The sequence below is a fragment of the Lepidochelys kempii genome, chromosome 8 (genome assembly GCF_965140285.1).
Source record: "Lepidochelys kempii isolate rLepKem1 chromosome 8, rLepKem1.hap1, whole genome shotgun sequence".
NCBI lineage: Eukaryota > Metazoa > Chordata > Testudines > Cheloniidae > Lepidochelys > Lepidochelys kempii.
Genome location: NC_136387.1, coordinates 22,831,098 through 22,856,552, shown reverse-complemented (window position 1 = coordinate 22,856,552; position 25,455 = coordinate 22,831,098). Strand labels below are relative to the sequence as shown.

General features: G+C 45.0%; 1 protein-coding gene across 5 annotated transcripts in view; it reads left to right on the top strand.

Moving 5' to 3' along the window:
* FBXO38 (F-box protein 38) overlaps nt 1-5,100 on the top strand; it is a 39,079-nt gene extending 33,979 nt beyond the window's left edge. For 4 of the 5 annotated variants that reach the window (XM_073355861.2, XM_073355857.2, XM_073355860.2 and 1 more), the window contains 4 exons: nt 1,927-2,072; nt 2,917-3,020; nt 3,464-3,577; nt 4,808-5,100. In XM_073355861.2, the coding sequence (XP_073211962.2) occupies nt 1,927-2,072; nt 2,917-3,020; nt 3,464-3,577; nt 4,808-4,986 (543 nt within the window). In that variant the 3' untranslated portion in view covers nt 4,987-5,100. Of the gene's footprint in view, nt 1-1,926; nt 2,073-2,916; nt 3,021-3,463; nt 3,578-4,807 lie in introns of those variants that run through there. The other variant, XM_073355862.2, reaches the window with a different exon arrangement.
* Nucleotides 5,101-25,455: the final 20,355 nt, after the last annotated feature.

The window sequence follows — 25,455 nt, the reverse complement described above, 5'->3', positions numbered from 1 at the left end:
GCATAAGCTTTCATGAGCTACAGCTCACTTCATCAGATGCATGCAGTGGAAAATACAGTGTGGAGACTTATATACACAGAGAACATGAAACAATGGGTGTTACCATACACACTGTAACAAGAGTGATCAGGTAAGGTGAGCTGTTACCAGCAGGAGAGCGTGGGGGGGGAAACCTTTTGTAGTGATAATCAAGGTGAGCCATTTCCAGCAGTTGACAAGAACGTGTGAGGAACAGTTGGTGGCAGGGGGGAATAAACATGGGGAAATAGTTTTACTTTGTGTAATGACCCATCCACTCCCAATCTTTATTCAAGCCTAAGTTAATTGTATCCAGTTTGCAAATTAATTCCAATTCAGCAGTCTCTCGTTGGAGTCTGTTTTTGAAGTCTTTTTGTTGAAGAATTGCCACTTTTAGGTCTGTAATCGAATGACCAAAGAGATTGAAGTGTTCTCCGACTGGTTTTTGAATGTTATAATTCTTGATGTCTGATTTGTGTCCATTTATTCTTTTACATAGAGACTGTCCAGTTTGGCCAATGTACATGGCAGAGGGGCATTGCTGGCACATGATGGCATATATCACATTGGTAGATGTGCAGGTGAACGAGCCTCTGATAGTGTGGCTGATGTGATTAGGCCCTATGATGGTGTCCCCTGAATAGATATGTGGACACAGTTGGCAATGGGCTTTGCTGCTGGAAATGGCCCACCTTGATTATCACTACAAAAGGTCCCCCCTCCCCCGCTCTCCTGCTGGTAATAGCTCACCTTACCTAATCACTTTTGTTACAGTGTGTATGGTAACACCCATTGTTTCATGTTCGTAAATCTCCCCACTGTATTTTCCACTGCACGCATCCAATGAAGTGAGCTGTAGCTCACGAAAGCTTATGCTCAAATAAATTTGTTAGTCTCTAAGGAGCCACAAGTACTCCTTAACATTAAATAGTGAATTTGTTACTGTTAAATATTGTCTCCAAGGCTAAGTTCATTGCATTAGAAGACTATAAGTCAACTGAGTAAGGTGCTGAATTAATGCTGTACTACATAACTAGAGTTTACATAATATACTTCAAAAACCCCTATTGCTTATATAGTTTCATAGTCGTTTTCGTTTATGACTGGAAGTATGCCATATGCCCTGTGCGTCTGGAATAGTTTAGTGACTACTTTGCCCTCTCAAGTTCAACACCTCTACTTAGCATTTATATACTGTTTTACATCATCAAAGCAGACTTTAACTAATCAATCTGCCAATATTGCAAGGTCGTTAAAATAATAGTATAACCTGTATTTACATGTGGGGGAACCAGAGACAGAGAAGTTAAGTGACTTGCCCAAGGTCACAAAGTGAATAAATAGCAAAGCTAAGACTAGAACTCGGAACTAGTTCTTTGATTAGTTGATGTGACCATGCTGCTTGCTTAGCAGGAGCACTCTGAATGTCAAGTAATGTTCCCTCTTATCTGTGGTGTCGGAATAGTGAAACATTGGTTGGTACAGAAGACTATATTCTGAAAAACTAGATCACTGTTTGCAATCCAGTTCTTGGTTGCAGTGTGGTGCACTGTGTATAAAAAAAACAAAAAAACCTTACACCAGGGCCGCTTTCTGTGGGAATGAAGGCATCTTTGGTCACTGTGTTAATTAAACTAGTAACATGCAATTACAAAATCAGACAATTTTACTGATTTATTCCCTACAAATCCTGCAGTGTGGTATAATGTGCATTGGCAGCTGTGCTACGGAAGTTGTATAGTGGGTCTTCCCACTAAATTTTAACTCTTTGCCAACGTTCATATTTTTTCTCTGTACACTTTGCTTCCCCCTAAAGTGGGGAGTATTGATCAGACATATGCTGCTGATTCTAAAATCACCTCTTCTCCTTTCTCTTGGTTGTAAGTCCCTGTCTGACTTTTTCCACAGGTCGACACATTGACTCTAGAGCAAAAGATATTTAGTGGTCCCTATCCATACCATATTTGCATAATTCATGAGTTCAGTAATCCTCCTAACGTCCGGAACAAGGTGCGCATTCGCAGCTGGATGGACACAATAGCAAACATTAACCAGTGAGTACCTATCTCTCAGTGCTGAGTGAATAGGCTAATATAGACTCAGTATATTATATTGGCCAGATAAAGGGGTACCCTAACACGTGGGATTGCTAATGTGTAAATGATGGGATGAGGAGAATTCAAATAGTATTTAATAGTTCCTGCACTGGGTTGTTTTCCAGAGGTAAAGTAGTACCGTATTCTGTACCCAGCTCTAGTGCTTCACTAACACAACTGTAAAATGTAGCATTTTGCATCTTTGCTTAGAATGCTGTAGCATTCTCTTCAAGGGAGGCTGGGGGAATTTCTTCTAAACTTGTCTCTCTCATTGTTAAATTCATTTTTTTAAAAAAGAGAGACAGACAGATGCACACAGTCTGACTCTAGTAGATACAACTTTAGTTTTTGGGGGAAATAGAAATAATGTGCAGTTTTCAACTCCACTGCAATTCTGCAAGGTTTCCAGCAACAGGAAATTATATGTAGCAGCACCTGTCCATCATTTCAGACCAGGTTTCCGTTCTTCTTTCATTTACTTGGCAAGATTAAAGAGAAAGAATTTATTTAGCTCTAGCTCTGAAGGATAGTCCCTTACAAACAGGAGGCATCACAAACAGTTGTTTTACATGCAGCAGACATAGACGTGATCTTTTGTCTAACCCCGGGTCACATGTAGTTGCACTCAAGAGCCAAGGGATTGCATATGGCACCCAGGTGTGTATCTTACCAGTGTGTTTCTGTAGGTTCAGCCCTATTAAATCAGAGGTCACATTGTTTCAGGGTTTCCAGTGTGATTCCTGTCCCTTTTTCTAACATTTCCCATTACTGCCACCTGTATTTTCTTCCTTCCTGTCTCCAGAGAGCTTATTAAATATGAGTTCTTCCCTGAAGCCACACGAACTGACGAAGACTTGAAGAAATACACCAAGTACCCTTGGGGGCGGGATATTTATACTCTAGAAGGTGAGTATTCCGGAGGATTAGAGGCTAATCTGTTGCAAAAGCAAATTATTTTGTTTCCTCAAGAAGTTGCCCGGGGAGAGGAAAAATAGCTGGGGTAAATATGCCTTCTAACTGAATATTGGAGGTCACCTGCACACCATGAATTGAGACTGGCGCTTGTCTTGCTGCCCTCAAGCACTGCAGCAGTTGATGTGGAATTAAAAACTTAGTTGGGAAGTGTCTGAGATTACGGTGCGGAAATGGATAACAACTATCTCAGGAAATGTCAAAGAGTTATGGCTTGGACAGGTGTTGAATAGAGCATTCCTGGGCTGAGGAAGCTCTTTGCCTGTACCAGTGTGGTATGCCTGCCTAATAAAATTGGATTCTTCCTGGTGAGATGAGAAGCAATGGCATTTAAAGGACAGCAGTATAATCTCACCAGTTCTCTTTGTTTTTTTTAGGCATTGTGGATGGAGCCCCTTACTCTATGATTACAGATTTTCCCTGGCTGAGGTCGCTCCGAACAGCAGAGCCAAACAGCTATGCCAGATATGATTTTGAGGATGATGAGAGAAGTGAGTAATTGCTGCCTTAACATGCTGCTTGGATTGAGGCTGTGCTTTTTTAAAAATAATTTTCTAAAGGTTGCAAGAGGTATGGGGCATAGGGCTGTTTCTGCACCTCAGAGACCTGGTGAACCCCTTCCACCAGGGGTATTTCCAGACAGCTGTTTTTGCCCCTTCTATACCTCCAATAGGTGTTAAGGGGACAAAGTCAGCAGTGAGTTTATCATCAATTATGGAAGGGAAGGTTAATCCAACCATAATGAAGACAGTTTAACAAAATAGAGGACTCATAGATGCATGGCTTTACTTTATAACATGGACACGTGTGAAAAGATCACCCTGTTTTAGTTGTACGGTATGCATTTTAAGGCATCTATAGAACATGTATAGTTAAATGACTTGGCATTTTTTGACAGCCAGATAATCTGTGGTCTGTCTTCAGCAAGTTCCTGAGTTCTCTGGTGCCATATCATTGGCAAAACTGATTCACCTGATGAATCGTTATAGTCTGAATCAAAGTAATTCTGTATTGTTTTTAATTGAACAATGAGAAGACACCTTTTAACGTCTGGTTGTAGATCTACAAAAAAATTCAAAATTGAGGCTGTAACTTCATCCTTAATTTGCCCTTGTTGTCTAGACATTTCAAATTATATGATTTTACACCATGATCTACAACATCTAGGCACATTAGGGTAAGTTGTTAATAATACCTAGCTTTTATAGTGCTTTTCATCAGTAGATCTGAAAGTGCTTTACAAAGGTGGTCAGTTATATTTCCATTTTACTTCTCCATCCCCTCAGAGAAACTGAGGCACAGAAAGGGGAAGTGACTTGCCCAAGTAGGCCAGTGGTAGTCCTGGATATTGAACCCGGTCTCCTAGGTCTAGTGCTCTAGTCATTAGGCTAGGCCAGAGTTTAACTGCAGTAGCATTTGTGATTGTTTTTCTACTAAACCGGAGTTCCTGGACAAAAGTTCAATCTTAAAACAATTGAGACATTGGGGGTTTTTAATCAAAAACAAAAACCTCAGACACAATTTCTTCTTCTTCTTATGCCTGACCAATAGCTCTTAGACTTTCATGCCCAAAGGGACGTTTTCTGTGTGCATGTTTCACTTTCCGAAAAAAGGTTCTTTACATTCTCATGTTAGCGCTAATATAGAGATTGCTCAATTTTGTGACTTTCTTCATAGAAAAGCATTTCATTTTTATTTCATTCTTGCTATACCTTTCATAGCAACTATCTATGCTCCCCGGAGGAAAGGACAGCTATCTGCAGATATCTGCATGGAAACAATAGGCGAGGAGATCTCAGAACTGCGCCAGATGAAAAAAGGTGTTTTCCAGCGGGTGGTGGCGATCTTCATTCATTACTGTGATGTCAATGGCGAACCAGTAGAGGATGATTACATTTAATTGGATCCCCCAGCTAATCCCTGTCCCTTCCTAACTTCCAGTTGGCACTGCCAGCAAAGAAAGCAGATGGATCCATTCCTACTGCCTTAGTGCACTGAGGTGTCTTGGGAATTGTGTACTTTGCGGTTGGCCTGACTCAGTTTGGTATAGAATATGTAGTAAATGTATAATGAAATATAAAAATTGTATACTAAGGTTTGTACATAGAGGAAACAAAAATATTCCTAAAGCTGAGACTTTATTTCATATGTTTATACAATTTAATTTAAATTCCATTTTAATGAAGGCGAACAATTGGGACAAGGTGAAAAAGTTTGAATTTCTTAGCCCATACAATTCAGAGCAGTAAATTTTTTTTGTTTGTTACAAACATAACCCCATTTGCTGTGTTCAAAAGAGTCATTGGAATCTCTTAATCTGTGCCTTTTTCTTCTTGAGCATCTAAGAGTCCAGTCCGAGTAAATCTGTTGAACACAGTCTGTGTGTCTTGTGTGCATTTTTGGGAGCTTGGGGAGGAGCTAACTTAAAGGGGCTGCAAAGAAGGGCAAAAGCTGAAAGGGAGCAGCCATGTCGTTGGTCCAGAGGAAGTTGTAATTTTTTTTTCCTTTTTTAAAAAAAAAAAAAAAAAAAAAAAGCTTGTGAACCCAATTTCATCTTTGAGTGATAAATTCCAAAAACATTTTCTAGCATTATTTATTTCCTCATTCAATAATGTATGTGGTGCCTCTTGGAATATGAAAATAAACCTTTATTAAACATTGGGTCCACTTGCTTTAAATATAAAGCTGCATATGAGACATCTAACTGAAATCGATAACGTTCTTGGAATTCCAGAAGGTAAAGGCCATGTAATTACTGGCAAATGGCTGAAAGCACAGGGTTCAACTGGCTTGAATTATGAAATCAGAAGCCCCTTCTGAATCACTTTGAACTAATCAGCCCTCTGTCTGCTTCGTGCTTGCCCTTCAGCTGCACCTTTTTACAGATGCAATAAGTGAACAACCATGGAGACAGTCCTGGGTTTTTACTGTACAGACAGAATGCCTTAAGTTTCTACTGTATCTACAGGTTCCCTCTATGGTTCCAGCAATAAGAGCCAGAATTTTGATTCTGTTGTACACAGTACATGCATTTACTGAAGTTGGGAAGGGTAGGGCTTGAACTGCATTAGATGTTTGTCAGTCATAGCAGATAGAACTAAATAGAGAAGGTATCTGAAAATTGCCCCATAGGCAGCAAAAATATACCTCCTTTTCCAAACAGGAATTATTCTGAACATCTCTTCTGGCGTTCAAACAACCCTCCCCGTGCCCCAAACTTCTCCAAGCTCATCATCAGAAGTAAGTTTCCCAGACCTGAAGATGAGCTCTGTGTAAGCAGGAAAGCTTGTCTCTTTCACCAACAGACATTTGTCCAGTAAAGATATTACTTCACCCATCTTGTCACTTATTGGGTACATAATGTAAGTTAGCCTCTACAGCAATAACAAGCTAAGAAGTTAATGGAGATCAATTAAGGCCTGATCTACATTTAAAGTTTTATCGGAATGACTGTTAAGTACAGCGTGAGATTTTCTGACAGTTATGCCAGTAAAAGCTTGAGTGCAGATGAGGTTATTCTAGTGTGAGGTGCTTTATATCCATATAGAAGATGTTGCTTCACCAAACTGAATTAAGCATTTTTATACCCATACAACTGTGCCTATGCTAGGGACATTTTGCCATTTTAACTATGCTGGCAATTTTCATTGTAGACACACTACTCACACCTGTGTTACTATGTTTGCAAAAATATTTGAAGGATCCCCCCTACCACTTGTAGTGAATATATATGGTCATTGGATAGCCACAGGTCTCCAGTTCAACAAGTGGAAGCAGCAAAAGATTTTGATCAATTAATGTTCTTCACAATGCGTGTAAGGAGTGCGTTCCTGTGCTCTTCCACCAATGAATAGTGAATATATTTTACACATTAACTGTAGGTTCAGTCTGAGCTCGATAAGTTCTTGCTAAATCACAAACTTGGTCTCTGTATTCTGTTAAGCATGTTTAACCAAACATACTCCAGTGAGGTTGAGGCTGAGGTCAGGCAAAACAAACTAGCCAGCTTACCAGAATTCTGGGTCATTGGTGTGCATAGTTCAAAGTTGGTGAGGGGGCAGAGCCAATGTTTAATAGAATCATTTCTACTCCAATATGTCTATATTTCTGGAGACTCATTCTAGACATCCAGACACCATCTACTATTTTCTGGTAGTTAAATCTTGGCTACCAGAGGAATTATTTGTACAGATGTTTATACTACTTTGCCCTTATTTAGTCAATTTTTCCTCCTTGCAAACTATTAATGAAGCTTTACAATACTGCAGTAGGTAGGTTATACCCATTTTACACATGGATCAGTTGAGGTACTGGGGTGTTCAAATGGCTTACTGAAACTCTGAGCAACTCAGTGTCAGAGTATAAAATAGAACCCAGGAGTATGAATACCTTCCTTGTTTTCAACTGTGGACTATAACAGCGGTTCTCAAACTAGCAACCTGCAGACCCCCATTTTGATTTAAAATTTTTGTGAACCCCCCCAAGCCACCTGCTCAGCCCCAGACCCTGCCCCCACTCCACCCCTTCCCACAAGGCCCCACCCCTGCTCTTCCCTGTTTCTTTCCTCCCCTGAGCACACCGCATCCCTGCTCCTCCCACTCCCTCCCAGCGCCTCCTATATGCCGCTGAACAGTTGTTCTCCAGCATACAGGAGGCACTGGAAGGGAGGGGGAGGAATTGATCAGCGGGGTCCACAGACCCCAGTTGGAGAAACGCTAGACTACAACAATTGATAATTCTGAATTTCAACATCCGAAATTGAGCAAAGGGATGTTTAGACTGATGACTAGGATATCTTCCTACTTGACAAAGGAGACTCATTGCTTTTGTCATTTGAGACTGCTAGAGAATATAGAGTAGGAAGCAACTGAACAGTGTCCTTGTAAAATGCATGAATATAAAATTAGTGAGGGTTTTTTCATCTCTACATTTTGTGAGAGCAAACTACACTGCACAAACATTTGCCAGCAGTGTCTGCTAAACATGCCTGGCAATGATAGAGTTAATTCACCATTAGGTTTCAGACTCAACCCTGCAACTAGATGAATGGGAGCAATTTGCCTCTGTCAAATCTCCTGTGTGAACTTGAGTCCTGTCATCACTCCTTGACTTCAGTGGATTACACCTATGAAGAATTAACCCATTCACGACTGCATCAATTCACCACCCGGAGGTTTTCTTGTTAATTGAAATGGCTACAAACTTTTTTCTAATGAAAACTGAAAAGAGATGGCATCTTGTTCAGGGCCTTTGCTGCTCACTTGGAGCTCTAGTGTGAGGGGGTAGTATTTGCATTTGATTTCTCTGACACCAGCTCAAGTACGTTGAGAAGGGATGGCTAGTATTACTGGGGAACAGACTCAGTCACAGTGCTCAACTGATCGTATAGTCCGGGGGTGGCCAACCTGTGGCTCCGGAGCCACATGCGGCTCTTCAGAAGTTACTATGCGGCTCCTTGTCTAGGCACCGACTCCGGGGCTGGAGCTACATGTGCCAACTTTCTAAAGTGCCGGGGAGGGGGGGTGCTCACTGCTCTGCCCCCATTCCACCCCGTCCCTGCAGTGTCCTCGCTCCTTCTCCCCCCCCCAGCCTCCTGCACACCACAAAACAGCTGATTGGGTGGGGCTGCTGGTGGGCAGGAGGTGCTGGGAAAAGGTGCGGGGAGAGCTGCTGACCTATTACTGTGGCTCTCTGGCAATGTACATTGGTAAATTCTGGCTCCTTCTCAGGCTCAGGTTGGCCACCCTTGGTATAGTAAGCCAGCCTGCAAAACCTAGAGAAGTGAAGCCTGGTGTTAAGATGGAAGTTGAACCATTTCCTTTATAAATATGCTATTTAACCCTTCATTTTTAGGGCTTTAAAGCTGAATTTGCCTAAATCTTTACCAAGTGCTTTTTCCCCACCTCAGGATTTCAGGAAAAGTTGTCTTGCCATTCATATTTCAGTACTCCAGTGCCCTCACCTTGAACATTTCTGGAGGCTGACTGTAGATCTGCTCCATCTCAAATTGTTAAATGAGTTCACTCTCCCGTGGGCTGGGCAAGTGGTCTGTAACTCATCACTGCTTAGTCATCTTAACAAAAATAATCTGATAATTATATTAAAAACTGTCATAATTGTACCAGGAGAGGGTGCTTCTACATTCCAGACCGAGAAGCGTTGCACTTGAAACTTCCAGGAAGTACCTGAAATTTCACATCACAAAGCCTCTCCTTGTTCAGCCTCTTATGTCTCAGCTAGCTCTGGCTGATTGTTAACCACGAACATAAAAATCCATGATCTTGTGTTGCAAAGTGGACCCTGCCTTCAGGCATTAGCTGTCAAAATAAAACCACCACTTGCAAGCTACCTTATCAGCGACTGACTGATTAGTGTAATGCATTACAGTTGTAGCCATGTCAGTCCCAGGATATTAGAGAGTCGGGGGGGGGGGGGGGGGTGGAGGAGTGAGGTAATATCTTTTATTGGGCAAACTTCTGTTGGTGCGTGAGATACAAGCTTTTGAGCCACACACGGCTGAAGAAGACCTCTTGACCTCACCTACCTTCTCTCTCTGGTTACTGTAGTGTCCAATTCAGACACTAGATGTAGCTACTCTACAAAGCTTACAGGTTTCAGAGTAGCAGCCGTGTTACTCTGTATCCGCAAAAAGAACAGGAGTCCATGTGGCACCTTAGAGACTAACCAATTTATTAGAGCATAAGCTTTCGTGGGCTACAGCCCACTTCGTCGGATGCATAGAATGGAACATATAGTAAGAAGATATATATATATACATACATACATACATACAGAGAAGTTGGAAGTTGCCATACAAACTGTAAGAGGCTAATTAGTTAAGAGAAAAGGCGTACTTGTGGCACGTTAGAGACTAACCAATTTATTTGAGCATAAGCTTTCGTGAGCTACAGCTCACTTCATCGGATGCATACTGTGGAAAATACAGAAGATGTTTTTATACACACAAACCAATAAAAAAATGGGTGTTTATCACTACAAAAGGTTTTCTCTCCCCCCACCCCACTCTCCTGTTGGTAATAGCTTATCTAAAGCGATCACTCTCCTTACAATGTGTATGATAATCAAGGTGGGCCATTTCCAGCACAAATCCAGGGTTTAACAAGAACGTCTGAGGAAGGGGTCGGGGGGGGGGGTAGGAAAAAAACAAGGGGAAATAGGTTACCTTGCATAATGACTTAGGCTTGAATAGAGACTGGGAGTGGCTAAGTTAATTGTATCCAATTTGCAAATGAATTCCAATTCAGCAGTCTCTCACTGGAGCCTGGTTTTGAAGTGTTTCTGTTGTAATATCGCAACTTTCATGTCTGTAATCGCGTGACCAGAGAGATTGAAGTGTTCTCCGACTGGTTTATGAATGTTATAATTCTTGACATCTGATTTGTGTCCATTTATTCTTTTACATAGAGACTGTCCAGTTTGACCAATGTACATGGCAGAGGGGCATTGCTGGCACATGATGGCATATATCACATTGGTAGATGTGCAGGTGAATGAGCCTCTGATAGTGTGGCTGATGTTATTAGGCCCTGTGATGGTGTCCCCTGAATAGATATGTGGGCACAGTTGGCAACCGGCTTTGTTGCAAGGATAGGTTCCTGGGTTAGTGGTTCTGTTGTGGGTATGTGGTTGCTAGTGAGTATTCGCTTCAGGTTGGGGGGCTGTCTGTAGGCAAGGACTGGCCTGTCTCCCAAGATTTGTGAGAGTGTTGGGTCATCCTTCAGGATAGGTTGTAGATCCTTGATAATGCGTTGGAGGGGCTTTAGTTGGGGACTGAAGGTGACAGCTAGTGGCGTTCTGCTATTTTCTTTGTTAGGCCTGTCCTGTAGTAGGTGACTTCTGGGAACTCTTCTGGCTCGATCAATCTGTTTCTTCACTTCCGCAGGTGGGTACTGTAGTTGTAAGAATGCTTGATAGAGATCTTGTAGGTGTTTGTCTGAGGGGTTGGAGCAAATGCGGTTGTATCGCAGAGCTTGGCTGTAGACGATGGATCGTGTGGTGTGGTCAGGGTGAAAGCTGGGGGCATGTAGGTAGGAATAGCGGTCAGTAGGTTTCCGGTATAGGGTGGTGTTTATGTGACCATCGTTTATTAGCACTGTAGTGTCCAGGAAGTGGATCTCTTGTGTGGACTGGACCAGGCTGAGGTTGATGGTGGGATGGAAATGTTTGAAATCATGGTGGAATTCCTCAAGGGCTTCTTTTCCATGGGTCCAGATAATGAAGATGTCATCAATATAGCGCACATAGAGTAGAGGTGTTAGGGGACAAGAGCTGAGGAAGCGTTGTTCTAAGTCAGCCATAAAAATGTTGGCATACTGTGGGGCCATGCGGGTACCCATAGCAGTGCCACTGATTTTAAGGTATACATTGTTCCCAAATGTAAAATAGTTATGGGTAAGGACAAAGTCACAAAGTTCAGCCACCAGGTTAGCCGTGACATTATCGGGGATAGTGTTCTTGATGGCTTGTAGTCCATCTTTGTGTGGAATGTTGGTGTAGAGGGCTTCTACATCCATAGTGGCCAGGATGGTATTATCAGGAAGATCACCGATGGATTGTAGTTTCCTCAGGAAGTCAGTGGTAATTCAAAGGTAGCTGGGAGTGCTGGTAGTGTAGGGCCTGAGGAAGGAGTCTACATAGCCAGACAATCCTGCTGTCAGGGAGCCAATGCCTGAGATGATGGGGTGCCCAGGATTTCCAGGTTTATGGATCTTGGGTAGTAGATAGAATATCCAAGGTCGGGGTTCCAGGGGTGTGTCTGTGCGGATTTGATCTTGTGCTTTTTCAGGGAGTTTCTTGAGCAAATGCTGTAGTTTCTTTTGGTAACTCTCAGTGGGACCAGAGGGTAATGGCTTGTAGAAAGTGATGTTGGAGAGTTGCCGAGCAGCCTCTTGTTCATATTCTGACCTATTCATGATGACAACAGCACCTCCTTTGTCAGCCTTTTTGATTATGATGTCAGAGTTCTTACTGAGGCTGTGGATGGCTTTGTGTTTTGCATGGCTGAGGCTGTGGGGCAAGTGATGCTGCTTTTCCACAATTTCAGCCTGTGCATGTTGGTGGAAGCACTCTATGTAGAAGTCCAGTCTGCTGTCTCGACCTTCAGGAGTGTGGGGGGGGGGGGGGGGGGGCAGGAGAAAACCAGGATTTGTGCTGGAAATGGCCCACCTTGATTATCATACACATTGTAAGGAGAGTGATCACTTTAGATAAGCTATTACCAACAGGAGAGTGGGTTTGGGCGGGGGGGGGGGGAGAAAACCTGAATTTGTGCTGGAAATGGCCCACCTTGATTATCATACACATTGTAAGGACAGTGATCACTTTATATAAGCTATTACCAGCAGGAGAGTGGGGTGGGGGGAGAGAAAACCTTTTGTAGTGATAAACACCCATTTTTTCATGATTTATGTGTATAAAAACATCTTCTGTATTTTCCACAGTATGCATCCGATGAAGGAAGCTGTCGCTCACGAAAGCTTATGCTCAAATAAATTGGTTAGTCTCTAAGGTGCCACAAGTACTCCCTTTCTTTTTGCGAATACAGACTAACAGGGCTGTTACTCTGAAACCTGTAATTAGTTAAGATGAGCTAGTATCAGCAGGAGAAAAAAACTTTTGTCGTGATAATCGAGATGGCCCATTTAGACAGTTGACAAGAAGGTGTGAGATACTTAACTTAGGGAAATAGATTCAATATGTGTAATGACCGAGCCACTCCCAGTCTCTATTCAAACCCAAGTTAATGGTATCTAGTTTGCATATTAATTCAAGCTCAGCAGTTTCTCACTGGAGTCTATTTTTGAAGCTTTTCTGTTGCAAAATTGCCACCCTTAAATCTTTTTAAGTGGCCAGAGAGACTGAAGTGTTTTCCCACTGGTTTTTGAATGTTATGATTCCTGATGTGAGACTTGTGTTCAGTTATTCTTTTGCGTAGAGACCGTCTGGTTTGGCCAATGTACATGCACTATAAAGCTTAGTGATCTACAGACAACTTTAAAACACTCTTCTGCACAGACATTCCAAGGTGCCTGTTAAGCTCTTTAATCGTTTACATACTTTTGTTAAAATCACCCTAATGACCTCCTATAAAAAAGTTGCCGTTCCTGCAGCAGCACTTGTCTTTTATCCCACCATCTCCCCTCCTTCCTGCTCACTACACATCTTCCTGAGAGATCAGGAAAGAACTGCCAGAGCTGCTCATGCAACTTGTACCTTCTGCTTCTGTGAAATGAATGAATTGGGCCAAAGCTGAATGCTGTGTAAACCTAGTGTTGACTTAAGTGGAGTCATCTGGGTCTAATGAAGGGCAGAATTTGGCTCCTCATCCTAATTGCTTTGTCTTCCCACCCAATGCCCACAACCTTTCCCCAGCTTCCATCCAATTGGTTTGGAATACCGGCTCACTCTTTCAGGAGCACCTGGTATAGAAAGCAAAACCTCTTGCAAAATTTCACATGCTTTGGTTTCCTGGAATTCAGAGGCAAATTTATTGGTAGCAGGGCCAGCCCACAATATTTTGGCACCTGAGGCGGGGAGCTCAAATGACGCCCCCATGCCCCCTCGCTTGGGCCAAAACTTTGAAAGGTCTCAATTCTGCCTTCTTCCTGTTCTACTCCTCTCATGGTACTGCTCTGCTACCTACCCCAATAAAGGAGAACTAACAACTTAAAATGCCTTGTTCAAAAATTTTAAGTAACACTTAACTTTCAAATGCCTGAACAACAAATGTAACTTTTCTTGTCTGCATAGTAAACACTGGCATTTTTGTCTGTTTGAATAATCCAAGTGGTGCTTTCCGTGCCTTCTTGGTTGCAAAGATTTGAACTGCTTCCTGAAGGTCCACAGTCTAGGCCAGCTCATGCTCTGTTGAGATGGTTGCAAGACCGACCAGCGTCTCCTGTGTCATTGTAGAGCGTAGATGTGTTTTTATTAACTTCAGCTTGGAGAAGCTGCGTTCTCCACTGGCAACTGTTACAGGAAGTGTTAGAAGTATGCACAGAGCAACAAAAGCATTTGGAAAGAGGGTGGTCATTTTACTTGTGCACATATATTTCAGGACAACTTTTGGAGTTGATCCTGCTGAAATGTATCTGGAAAGGGCTTTCAGTTCATCACGTAAATCACTCGCATCAATATCGCGCATGTCATCATGTGTCAACACTGTCTCTAGTGCCCTGCATTGCTGGTGTAGGTCTTCTTCAGGTATAGTGAGAAGTTTTGGAGTATCATACAACATCCCAAATATACTGCTGTGTTCCTTGAGCTGCATGAAACATTCTTTAAACTGACTGCATTGCACAATCTAGCACCCAGTTAAAGAATTCAACTTTGAATTGTTGTTTGGGGTCTCTTATGGATGATCCCGTGCCTCGTAATCAAAATGCCTTCTTCTTCGGTGACTCTTGTGTTCTTGAATGGGTGGGAAAAGAGCTTCAGTGTGAAGTTCCTCTGCCAACTTCTATGCACTCTTCAGAATGTTTTGAAATCCCTCATCTGATCGGTAAGACTGCAGGTATGACTTTGCTTTCTCCAGTTGTTCCATTGCTCCAGATATATCAAAATCAACACCTTGGAGTCTCTTGCTTACAACATTTATTTCAAACAGTATGTCATGCCACAACACTAAGCCACACAGAAATGTGAAGTTATGTATGTTCTGGTGATTCCATTTCCCTCTGCCACTGTTCTCCCACAAACAGTTCCTGTCACAGCATTATCCTCCATAATAGCAACTATGGCATCATCTATCTTCCCAATTTGGTGTTTGATAGGCTTTATCGCCTCCACTCAACTTTCCCATCGTCTGGCACTCAGTGGTTTCAGGGTCAGAGAGGATGTTCCCAGGGCTGGCTCTAGGCACCAGCTAAGGAAGCTGGTGCCTGGGGTGGCAAATCAGAAGGAGCGGCACTTTGGCCGTTCTTGGGGCAGCACTCCAGCGGTGGGTTTTTTTTTTCCCTTTCTCAGCGGCACTTCAGCGGCAGCTTTGTCATTTTTTATTCTTTGGTGGCCACATTTTTTTTTTTTTTTTGCTTCGCTGCTTGGGGTGGCAAAAAAGGTAGAGCCGGCCCTGAATGTTCCCAGATGTTGCTTCAAAATTTGCCATCGATGAGCTGATGCAAAGAAAACTACATAGATGCTTTGAATTACATTAAAAAATTCAGCAGCCTCACTAGAAGCTGATGCTGCATCACTGACCACCAAGTTCAGTGAATGAGAACTGAATGGGACAAAAAAAGCTCGAGGGCTTAACTCTCAGATCCATGTCTGCACTCCTCTGTTCTTTCCTCTCATGTTGGCACCATTATCATAGCCCTGACCTCTCATGTCAGCTATCGCAATTCCCATATCTTCCAGCTTTTTAAGAAGCACATTTTTCATACCAGCTCCTGTAGTATCATCAATGTCAATACATTCTAGAAAATGCTCTCTGCCCGTCACCGTTGCAGGGACATTTTCACTAGGTTCTGTTGTTGTTACAAAACGCACCATTAAAGTCATTTTGTTCCGTATGGCTGATGTCAGGTGTGCAGTCCAGAATAACAGAGTAATATCTTGCTGACTTCAGATCTGCCACAATCTTCTGTTTGACTTTTGTTGCTAGTAACTGTATGATCTCATTTTGAATTGTTTTTCCAAGGTAGTGGTGTGTGTACATTTCTTGGGTGGTGACTCTTCTTAGATGCTCCTGGAGTACAGCATCAAACTCAGCCATCAGCTCCACAATTTTAAGGAAGTTTCCATTGTTTGGCAGATACAGCTGATCTGAAGTGCCACGCAGTGCTAGGTTTTGGGTAGCAAACATTTTCACAATGGCAATGAGCCTTTTCAGAACATTTTGCTAGTAAAGAGACTCTGATGCAATCTTCTCTTGATGCTGATTATCTATGGTGGCCTTTAACCTCCATCTCATCTCAAGCTCTTTCCACCTATGGAATGCTCTCTGGTGATTTGCTGCCTTCTCATGGCATGCCAGATTTCTAGCCATATTTTTCCAGTCCTTTGTTCCTGTAGAACCCACTGTGGCTGGAACATTAGACTGGAAGAGTTTGCAACAAAAACAGTATGCAGCATTCTGGGTTTCTGAGTATGTAAGCCATGGCCTCTCCACTTTGTCACCATTGGGGATTTCAAGCCAGTAATGTGTTGGATGGAAACTTCTATTTTCATTGTCTTTGGGGAACATGAAGTTTTTCACTTGCTGTGGCCCATGCAGTACAAGGAAGTCCCTCCGGCTACTGCTCAAGTGGGTCCACAGTCCTGGATCATCTAGACTTAAGGAACTAAACTCACAGCAGCTGTTTCTTTCGCCTTCACCACACTCTTCTCAGATCTACAGGAATGTGCATGGTTACATCCATTTGAGACGGAGATATGGATACTGCAGTAGCTGCCAGGTCACCTGCACTCTGACTAACTGGAAGATCAGGCATCTCCTCACCACTCACATCCTCACTGGGTCAGGAAGGCTCACTGTGAACATTTGTGTCTATGTATCTCAGGAGAGCTCCTTCCTGCTTAGACAGAAAAGCTTCCTTTGCTTTCTTTCTTTTTCTGAATGCTGCCCCAGAAGGGCGTTTTCTTCTTTCACTCATGACTGCTGTTCTGTGCCAGCTATAGTGGCTCTCAACACTCAATTGAAGGGGACAAATAAGCAGGCTGGTAGCAGGGCCTGAGTGAGGGAAGATATCAGCGTTGTAAGGGCCTAACTGGCTCCTACTACTTCAGCTCACTGCCTGTTCTCCTCAAGTGGGTTCAGGGAAGCAGCAGGAAACAGGAAGCTCCCTGAGAAGCTGGTGTTAATCAGTCCAGGCTCCTGGGGGTGCTAGAGAGGTACATAAGAGGCTCCTCCTCCTCTCTCTCCCTGCAGCTGCTGCTGCTTTCTGTTATTCCCTCTCACCTTTTCTCCTGCCTGCCTGTTAGGTCTCTTGTGCCCTCCTTCCTCCAGCACAGCACTCCACCATCTCTGTGCATCTAGAACAGAGAGAATACATATGCACCAGCAGCAGACACAATTTTCAACACTCTGGGTCCTAGTGGCACCCCCCTACACTCTGGGACCTGAAGCAGCCGCCTCAGTTAGCCTCATGGTAAGGCCAGCCCTGGTTGGCAGCCTTGGACAAGCTCAGGCTTGTCATAAGGTGCCCATTCACAGTGAAGAATTAGGGTACGTCTACATTGGCAGAGTTACATCGCCGGCAGTCACACCGCTGCTCAGACAGCACTGAAGGGAAACCTCTGTTGTGTGTTCACGCTGTCAGCTGCCTGTGCAACAGCGTGATATTTTGAGCGGTGCATTCTGGGCAGCTATTCCACAGAGCATCTCTTCCTCTTCTGCCGCTAAGAGTAATGGGAAGGCGGACGGGGTCGCGGGGCATCCTGGGTCCAATCCCCATGCCCTATGATGCATTGCTTCACATCCCAGCAATCCCTGTGCATCCTTTCGTGTTTGGTGTCGTCTTTCAACGGTTTGTGTACTGCATGATCTGCCTCTTTGGACTGCAGAAATGGATCCTGCACTGTTGACCAATATGCTGCTGTCTCTGACTAACGCATCACGAGTGGCAGTGGCATTATTCCTTAAACTACAAAGGCAAGAGGAGTTGGACAATCTCGCCACACATAGTCGTTACGATATGAGATTGCTTCTGGCATTCACGGAGGTGCTGACCACAGTGGAATGCCGCTTTTGGGCTCAGGAAAGAAGCACTGAGTGGTGGGATCACATCGCCATGCATGGGATGACTAGCAGGGGCTGCAGAACTTTCGCATGAGGAAAGCCACATTCATGGGACTGTGTGATGAGCTCGCCCCAGCCCTGCGGTACAAGAATCCGAAAATGAGAGCTGTCCTGCCATTGGAGAAGCACATGGCAATTGTACCATGGAAGCTGGCTACTCCAGACTGCTACCGCTCGGCCGCTAGGAGTGGGAAAGTTGACTGTTGGACGTGTGTTGATGGAAGTGTGCAGGGCCATTAATCACATCCTGCTCCAAGAGACCATGACTCTGGGCAACGTGCATGACATTGTGGATGGCTTGCTTTGCACAAATGGGCTTCCTTAAGTGCAGAGGGGTGATAGATGGCACACATATTCCATTTCTGGCACCAGAACACCTAGTCACCAAGTACATTAATCGGAAGGGCTATTTCTCTATGGTTCTCTGGGCACTTGTGGATCACCATGGGCGTTTCCCGGACATTAACGCAGGCTGGTCTGGAAAGGTGCATGACTCATGCATCTTCCAGAACACTGGCCTGTTCAGGAAACTGCCAGCAGGGACTTTCTTCCTGGCACAGAAGATCATCATAGGGGAAGTCAAAATGCTCATTTGATCCTGGGAGACCCTGCCTACCCCTTAATGCTGGGACTTATGAAGCCATACATGGGGAACCTTGACAGCAGCAAGGAATGGTTCAACAGGCTGAGCAAGTGCAGCAGGACTGTTGAGTGTGCTTTTGGCCATTTAAAGGCCCGCTGCCTCTGCCTATATGGGTGGCTGGATCTGGCTCCTGGCTGATGACAATATTCCTATACTTATAGCCACGTGCTATGCACTCAATAATATTTGTGAAAGGAAGGGTGAAAGCTTCACTCAGGGCTGGACTGCTGAGGCTTAGTGCCTGGAGGCTGAATTTGAACAGCCAGAGAGCAGGGCTCTTAGAGGGGCACAGCACGGGACCATAAGGATCAGGGATGCCTTGAGGCAGCAATTTGAAGCTGAAAGCCACTAATATTTGTTGCTATGCATGGGAGTGCAGTGCTTGTAATGCTAGGAGGTGATTGTGATTGGTGCAGATGCACTATAAAGGTTTCAGAAAATTGCTTGTTGCTTTGCAGGGTTCGGTTTGCTTTCAATTAATGGAATAAAGCAGCTTTCAAACCAAAACAATTCTTTTATTAAAAAACAACAACCGGAGGAGAGAGACAAACAAAAAAACCACATCAGCACTGGGGGGGATGGAGGAAAGGAGGGTCTCAGGAGGAGGTGGGGTCTTGGGACAGTTAAAGATTTGTGTATGTCCAGGGATCATATGCAAAGAGATGTCCAGGGATCCTCTGGAGTACAATGCAGCGGGTACTGTACTTCAGCAGGGCTAAACTGCAGAGGGATGGGCGTTGAGTGCAGAGGGTACTGGGAGTCCGCAGTGCTGGACTATGAGGGGGGAGGAGTGGAATGCAGCAGGTAGAGACTGGAGCCAGGAGGTTGATAAAAGTGTGTTGGTGGTGTCTGCGGGGCGCATGGGAAAGAGTTTTGCGACAGCGGCTGCAGGGGAGGATGGGTGCAGAGCTGCTCAGTTTGCAGCTCTAGTAGCACCTGGATCATGTCTGCTTGGCGCTCCATAGCATTGAAGAGCCACTCCCTGGCTTCGTTCTGGCACCCCGCGTTCTCCTTTCAGGCCCTCTTCTCGCTGTCCCGCCACTCCTTCAATTCTAGTTTTTCAGCCGCAGAGTGCATCATGACATCACGCAGAAAGCCCTCTTTAGTTCTTCATGACTGCTTTCTAATTCTGCGCAGCCTTTCAGCCGGCGATAACAAAGAGGGAGGCTGGACTCCCAAGGTCATCTCTGTGAAGCCAAAACGTTTTACAGAGGCAGTACTGATTGCAACACACAGACCACACTGATTCAGTGATTTAAAACACAGCCACTATTCACATGCCTGTCACCAACTGGCTGACCCCAGGCAAGCACACATGAGCCACAAGAGCCCCAAAGTGGGCAGTAACCGCAGGGGCTGGGGAAATCATTGTTCCAGGACTGTACTGTACACTGGGCACATGGCTCTTGAGGAGAGCCAGCAATGGGGGCGGGGGAGATAGTGCCTTATAATCATTATTGTCCCCACATTTTCCACAGGGTGTGTGCATTATGGAATATCTCTCGCTGCTGAGGGTGAGCATGGAATCAAGGGAGGGTCTTCTCCAGGACTGTGGCTTCTGCCCTGGCCCTCATGCGGCTCACCTGTGTGCAGCAATGCTCTCCCTCCACCCCCACCCTCTGACAGCAGAGTGGCATGGGAAAGTTACTGTTAATGAGGTAAGAAACAAAGCAGGTCTGCCCAGTATCTCCATGAAATTTTCGTGGAGATCTCTGAGGCAGATTCCCATTAAGTGAGGGAGTCAATCAACACCCCGTTCTGCCACTCAGACTAGGCATATGGTGGTACGCACATCATACAGACACAAGCCTGCTTTCTGCAACCCTCCTGCTCCCAACAAATCGCTTCAGCAATTCCCAAAATCAAAGCCACTTACCAGGGGCCTTCTCTCCTGTTTGCGCTTTGCCAAACTCGAACAGCTGTGACTGGCTAGCCTCCTCAGGTGTGGAAAAGAGCTCCTGGCTGCATGCATCTCTGACCTTCGAGTTGTCCTCTGCCTCTGGGTCCCCCTCCCCCTCCACATCCTCATCCAAGATTTCCTCCTCCTGGCTCGGTCCACTCTTGTTTGGCACATGAGCCATCGAAGTATCCACAGTGGGCTTCACAGTGGAGGTGGGGTCGCCACCGAGTATCACGTCCAACTCTTTGTAGAACCCGGCAGCTCATGGGCACAGCACTGGAGCAATGGTTTGCCTCCCATGCCTTGTGGTAGGCATTCCGCAGCTCCTTCACTCTGACCCTGCACTGCAGTGTGTTCCAGTAATGGCCCCTTTCTGTCATGCATTGTGAAATCTGTCCTTAGGTATCATAATTCCTATGGCTGAAGCACAGCTGGGACTGCACAGCCTCCTCTCCCCAAATGCTGAGGAGGTCCAGCAGCTCGGCATTGCTCCAAGCGGGGGATCACCTGGTGCTTGGAGCAGGCATGGCCACCTGGAAAGATGTGCTGAGACCACTGCATGCATCACTAAGCAAACAGGAAGGGGACTTTCAAAATTCTAAAGAAATTTAAGGGGTGGGGCTCACAGTTGGTCACCTGAGGGCAGGGTTCAAACAGATGACCAGAGAGGTGAGAACAAACATTGTGGGACACCTACCAGAGGCCAATTGCAGTGCTGTAATAGACCAGAATGTCTACACTGGCACCTGGCACAGAAAGCTCTACGCCTCTCGTCGGGGTGGGTTTTTTTTGTTTTTGTTTTTTTTTTTTACAGCCCTGCAAGTCAGTTTCTGCGCACTGAGTGGCTTGGCAGTGTGTACACCCCGGGAGTTGCACCACAGAAAGCTGCTTTACTGCGCAGAAACTTGCCCATGTAGACAAGGCCTGAGTCTCATGCCAAAAAGAACAGTTGTTTTTTCTCCATGCAGAATCCCTTTCCACTTCCCTGAAAGGAGTAGCAGAAACATGCTCCATTTGTACAGATGGATCCTTAGCCCCTTTCTGAGCTCTGACGACCAGCAAAGAACCTATTACAAATACATACTGTGACAGGGTCAGGCCAGATGGCTACAGGAGAGTGACAGAAGGCAGATATGTTAGCCCCAGGTTAAGTAGGTCCATTTTCCCTGGGTAAGATAACAGGGAAGGTTCCAGAACAATCAGGAACTTTCTGGAAACAATTAAGGCAGACAGGCTGATTAGAACCCCTGCAGCCAATCAAGAAGCTGCCAGAATCAATTAAGACAGGCAGGCTCATCAGGGCACCTGGGTTTAAAAGGAGCTCACAGCAGTTTGTGGTGTGCGTGTGAGGAGATGGGAGCAAGAGGTACAAGGCGGCGTACTACGGGAAGACTGAGAAGTACAAGCATTATCAGACATTAGGTGGAAGGTCCTGTGGTGAGAATAAAGAAGGTGTTGGGAGGAGGCCATGGGGAAGTAGCCCAGGGAGTTGTAGCTGTCACCCAGCTGTTACAGGAGCCACTGTAGACAGCTGTAGTCCACAGGGCCCTGGGCTGGAACGCGGAGTAGAAGGTGGGCCTGGGTTCCCCCCATCCCTCCATTCTCCCTACTTGATACTGGAGGAGTTGACGTGGACCGTGGGTTCTGCCAGAGGGGAAGGTCTCTGGCCTGTTTCCCCGATTCAGTAGGTGGATCAGCAGAGACTGCAGGGATTGTTCTTCCTTTTCCCCATGCTGGCCAGCGATGAGGATAACTGAATGAACGGCAGATTTGAGCCACGAAAGTGGCCAAACTGAGGGCTGCCGTGAACCTCTGAGGCGAGCAAATCTGCCAATAAGTGCAGGACCCACCAAGGCAGAGGAGGAACTTTGTCACAATACTTAAATTTAAATAAATACCCACCCAGGATAAACACACCCAACAGCTCCTGTGTTAACTGACATGGAAATCAATCACATTCTTATATTGATGTTTAAACAACTTGATTCTGAGAGGTCAACAGAGCTACAGCGGACCAGGTTGTGTGTTTACACATCTGAGCTTGTGATCTGTTATGGCTCAGATTTCCATCATGCCGAGACTAGGTTAACAGTACCAATTTTAAGACAGAGATTAAAGTGGTATCTAAACAGCTTCTAGGCTTTGCTGTAGGCAGGTTTTTTTTGTTTTTTAATGTTAATATTTTTGATGTGTTTCAAAGTGATTTGCACTTGGGCTGGGCCAGGTGAGCCATTTTGAGATTTATGGGCCAGAGCCTCAGACAGCGTATATTGACATCTCTCCACTGAAGCTGATGGCACTATGCTGATTTACACCAATTGAGGGTCTGGCCTTAAACAGGGATGATAGGGCTTTTGCTCTGGCTCTTCACGTTTTAAAAGGTGGGTGCCTAAAGTTAGATATCTAAATAAACAGCTGGATTTTTTTTTTTTTTTAGAGGAGCTGAGCACCTACAGCTTCCACTGACTTCACTAGGGATGGGGAGTTCTGGTCTGATTCCTAACATATTTGCACTTCCCCTGGGGTTACAAGTTTCTTTTCAGTTGTCCATTGTGACTGGCATTATCCCTGCTCTAGGAGAGAGTTCTATTATACATTTGCTCCTCCTGGGTCTCTAGGCATCTGTACTCTGTTTGCCTTGTCAGACCAAGAATAAGGGGTACAGATATGTTGTGGGTGGGGTGGGGGATGTTTTACCCCTCAGCTCTTCAAGTCCTTCAGCAAACAATCAAGCCCAAATGATATTTTCCTCAGTAAGTAAAAGACCCTTCCCTTCCCACCCTGGATTTCAGTAGTAGTCCTCTGTCCTCAGAGTCCTTGGTACAAGAAGCTACCTGTAGTTGATGCAGCTAACAGTGCCTAATGACCCTGCCCCGTTCATTTTTCCTGGAGACAGAGCAATTGCCTGCTGGGGCTTCCCATTTACCTTGTTTGCATGCCGCAGCTCTGGAATGAGCTTTGAAATTCATTTACAGTCCACTTCACAAACTGCGATTACCCTGGTGTGCATAAAAACAAACTAAGCTACTTGCTGGAGTTTGAAGGCCCCTTGGCAACTATTAAACCTCATAGGAAAAGTAAAAGTGATACCTTTGCATGGTCCCATTATCCCGGACTTGCTACATATTTGGGAGGGGTCAGGGATATTAAACAGAGGAAAGATGGTCCAGAGGGCAGGACACCAACCTAGGATTTGGGAGCATCAGCTTCAAGTCTGCTCTGCCACAGACTTCCTGTATGACCTTAGGCAAGTCTCTCAGGCCCAGATTCACAGAGTTATTTAGACTCTTAACTTCCACTGATTTCAAAGGACTTCAAGATCCTAAATACCTTTGTGGATCTGGGCCTTACCCTCTCTGTGCCTCAATTCTCCATCTGTAAAAATGGGGTCAGTAGCACCGCCCTACCTCACAGAGGTGTTGTGAAGATCAATATAGTGAAAACTGTGAGGCATTCAGACCGTAATAGGGGCCATATGAGTACCCACGTTAGAGCTGGAAGCATACTTGGCATTAGGCCATAGGGACAGAGGAGCATAGATAGAGCACTGAGCTACAGGAAGAGGCAGCAAGAGTGTGTATCTGACTGCTGCCTCCAGGGGTGGCATCATCAGCTTCACATGGGAGGAAGGTGGACTAACAAGCAAAACTAAAATGCATCTGGGGCATGGGGAGCAGGGGAACTTGGAGGGTGATTCCATCCCAGGGAGACCATGAAGTGTTTGTGGGGGTGGGGCATCTGGGTCTTGCTTAGCCCTAGCTTCACAGGAAGCCTCTTATTGGTGCCAGAAATTGCCATGAACTCACTTCCCCATCCACAATCTCTACACTGTCTGCTGCATCTGCCATGCGGGAGCCACAATCAGTAGCAGACTTCAGCTTAGTCCTGGTCCAACACATTGGATGTGTAGGTACGCCTAAGAGCATGTTCAAACTCAGACCAGGGGCCTTTGAGAGCTGCACCTCCAGCTCCAAAGGGTCCTGATGAGCCAGACAGCTGAGGTGAATGTCTCTCTCAGAACTAAGAGAACTAAGTCACCACACCCATGAATGCAGGGAGGAAATTATATTTGCAGTTGTCTGCAGAACCCCCTCCAAGCTGGAAACAATTCATTGGGCAGGGTAGAGATGAGCAGCATGTTAGCACCAGGCCCAAACTCAGCCACCTTGTCTGGAAATGGGAAGTTTTCTTCATCCTTGAGGGACTATTTAATCCTTATTAGTTTCTCTTCATAGAGGCTGTTCATTCAGAGTGGGTGTTTTCAGATGTAGTCACCCTTCCTGAGGTCCCTTCCAACCCTGATATTCTATGATTCCAGAGAAGCCAGTGGGTAATGCTAAAATCTGCTGCCCTTTAGCAGAAAGGCTTGAGGCACTTAATTTAGAAGGCACTGTCTCAAAAGCCTTGATTCATCTGATACGGGGACACCCAGCATACGCTTTATTGTGCTACAGCCCTTCATTTAAAAACAAACAAACAAACAAAAACAATTCCCAGCCCTTGGGAAAATGGCCACCAGAAGGAACAGCTGCTGAGGAATCAGTGTGTTTGGAAATAAACCGTTCCCCTAAATCTGAATGAAATTATTTCCAGTAAGGAGCATGTTTGCAGCACTCATGCTGTTTGTAGCTGTGGAAGGGAGCACACCTCTGCTCCCACAGCATACACACACACATACAAGCCAAGAAATGGAGGAGTGGTCAGTTTCTTCCTTTATCCTCAATAAATACCCCTATATCCAAAGTTCAGATCCAATCTTTTAAAAATATTAGCTACAAGGACAAAGCAAGCACTGAACATCAGGGCTTTAAAAGAGAAGAGTAAGAAGGAAAGTTTTTACTGCAAACAAACAATTTTTACCTGTGCTCAGTAGACAAGCCATCAAAGCTGTGGCCACAACCGGTCCCTGGCTGGGTTAGACATGTGCAGACAAGGCATCAGAGAAGAATGTTGAGGTTCTACAGATGCAGCCATAGCCCCACCCACCTTGGCAGGTGCTGCAGTTATACTGTGCAATCTATGGGGCACTTTACACAATGTAAGGGGGGCACCAGTTGAATGGCTTTGT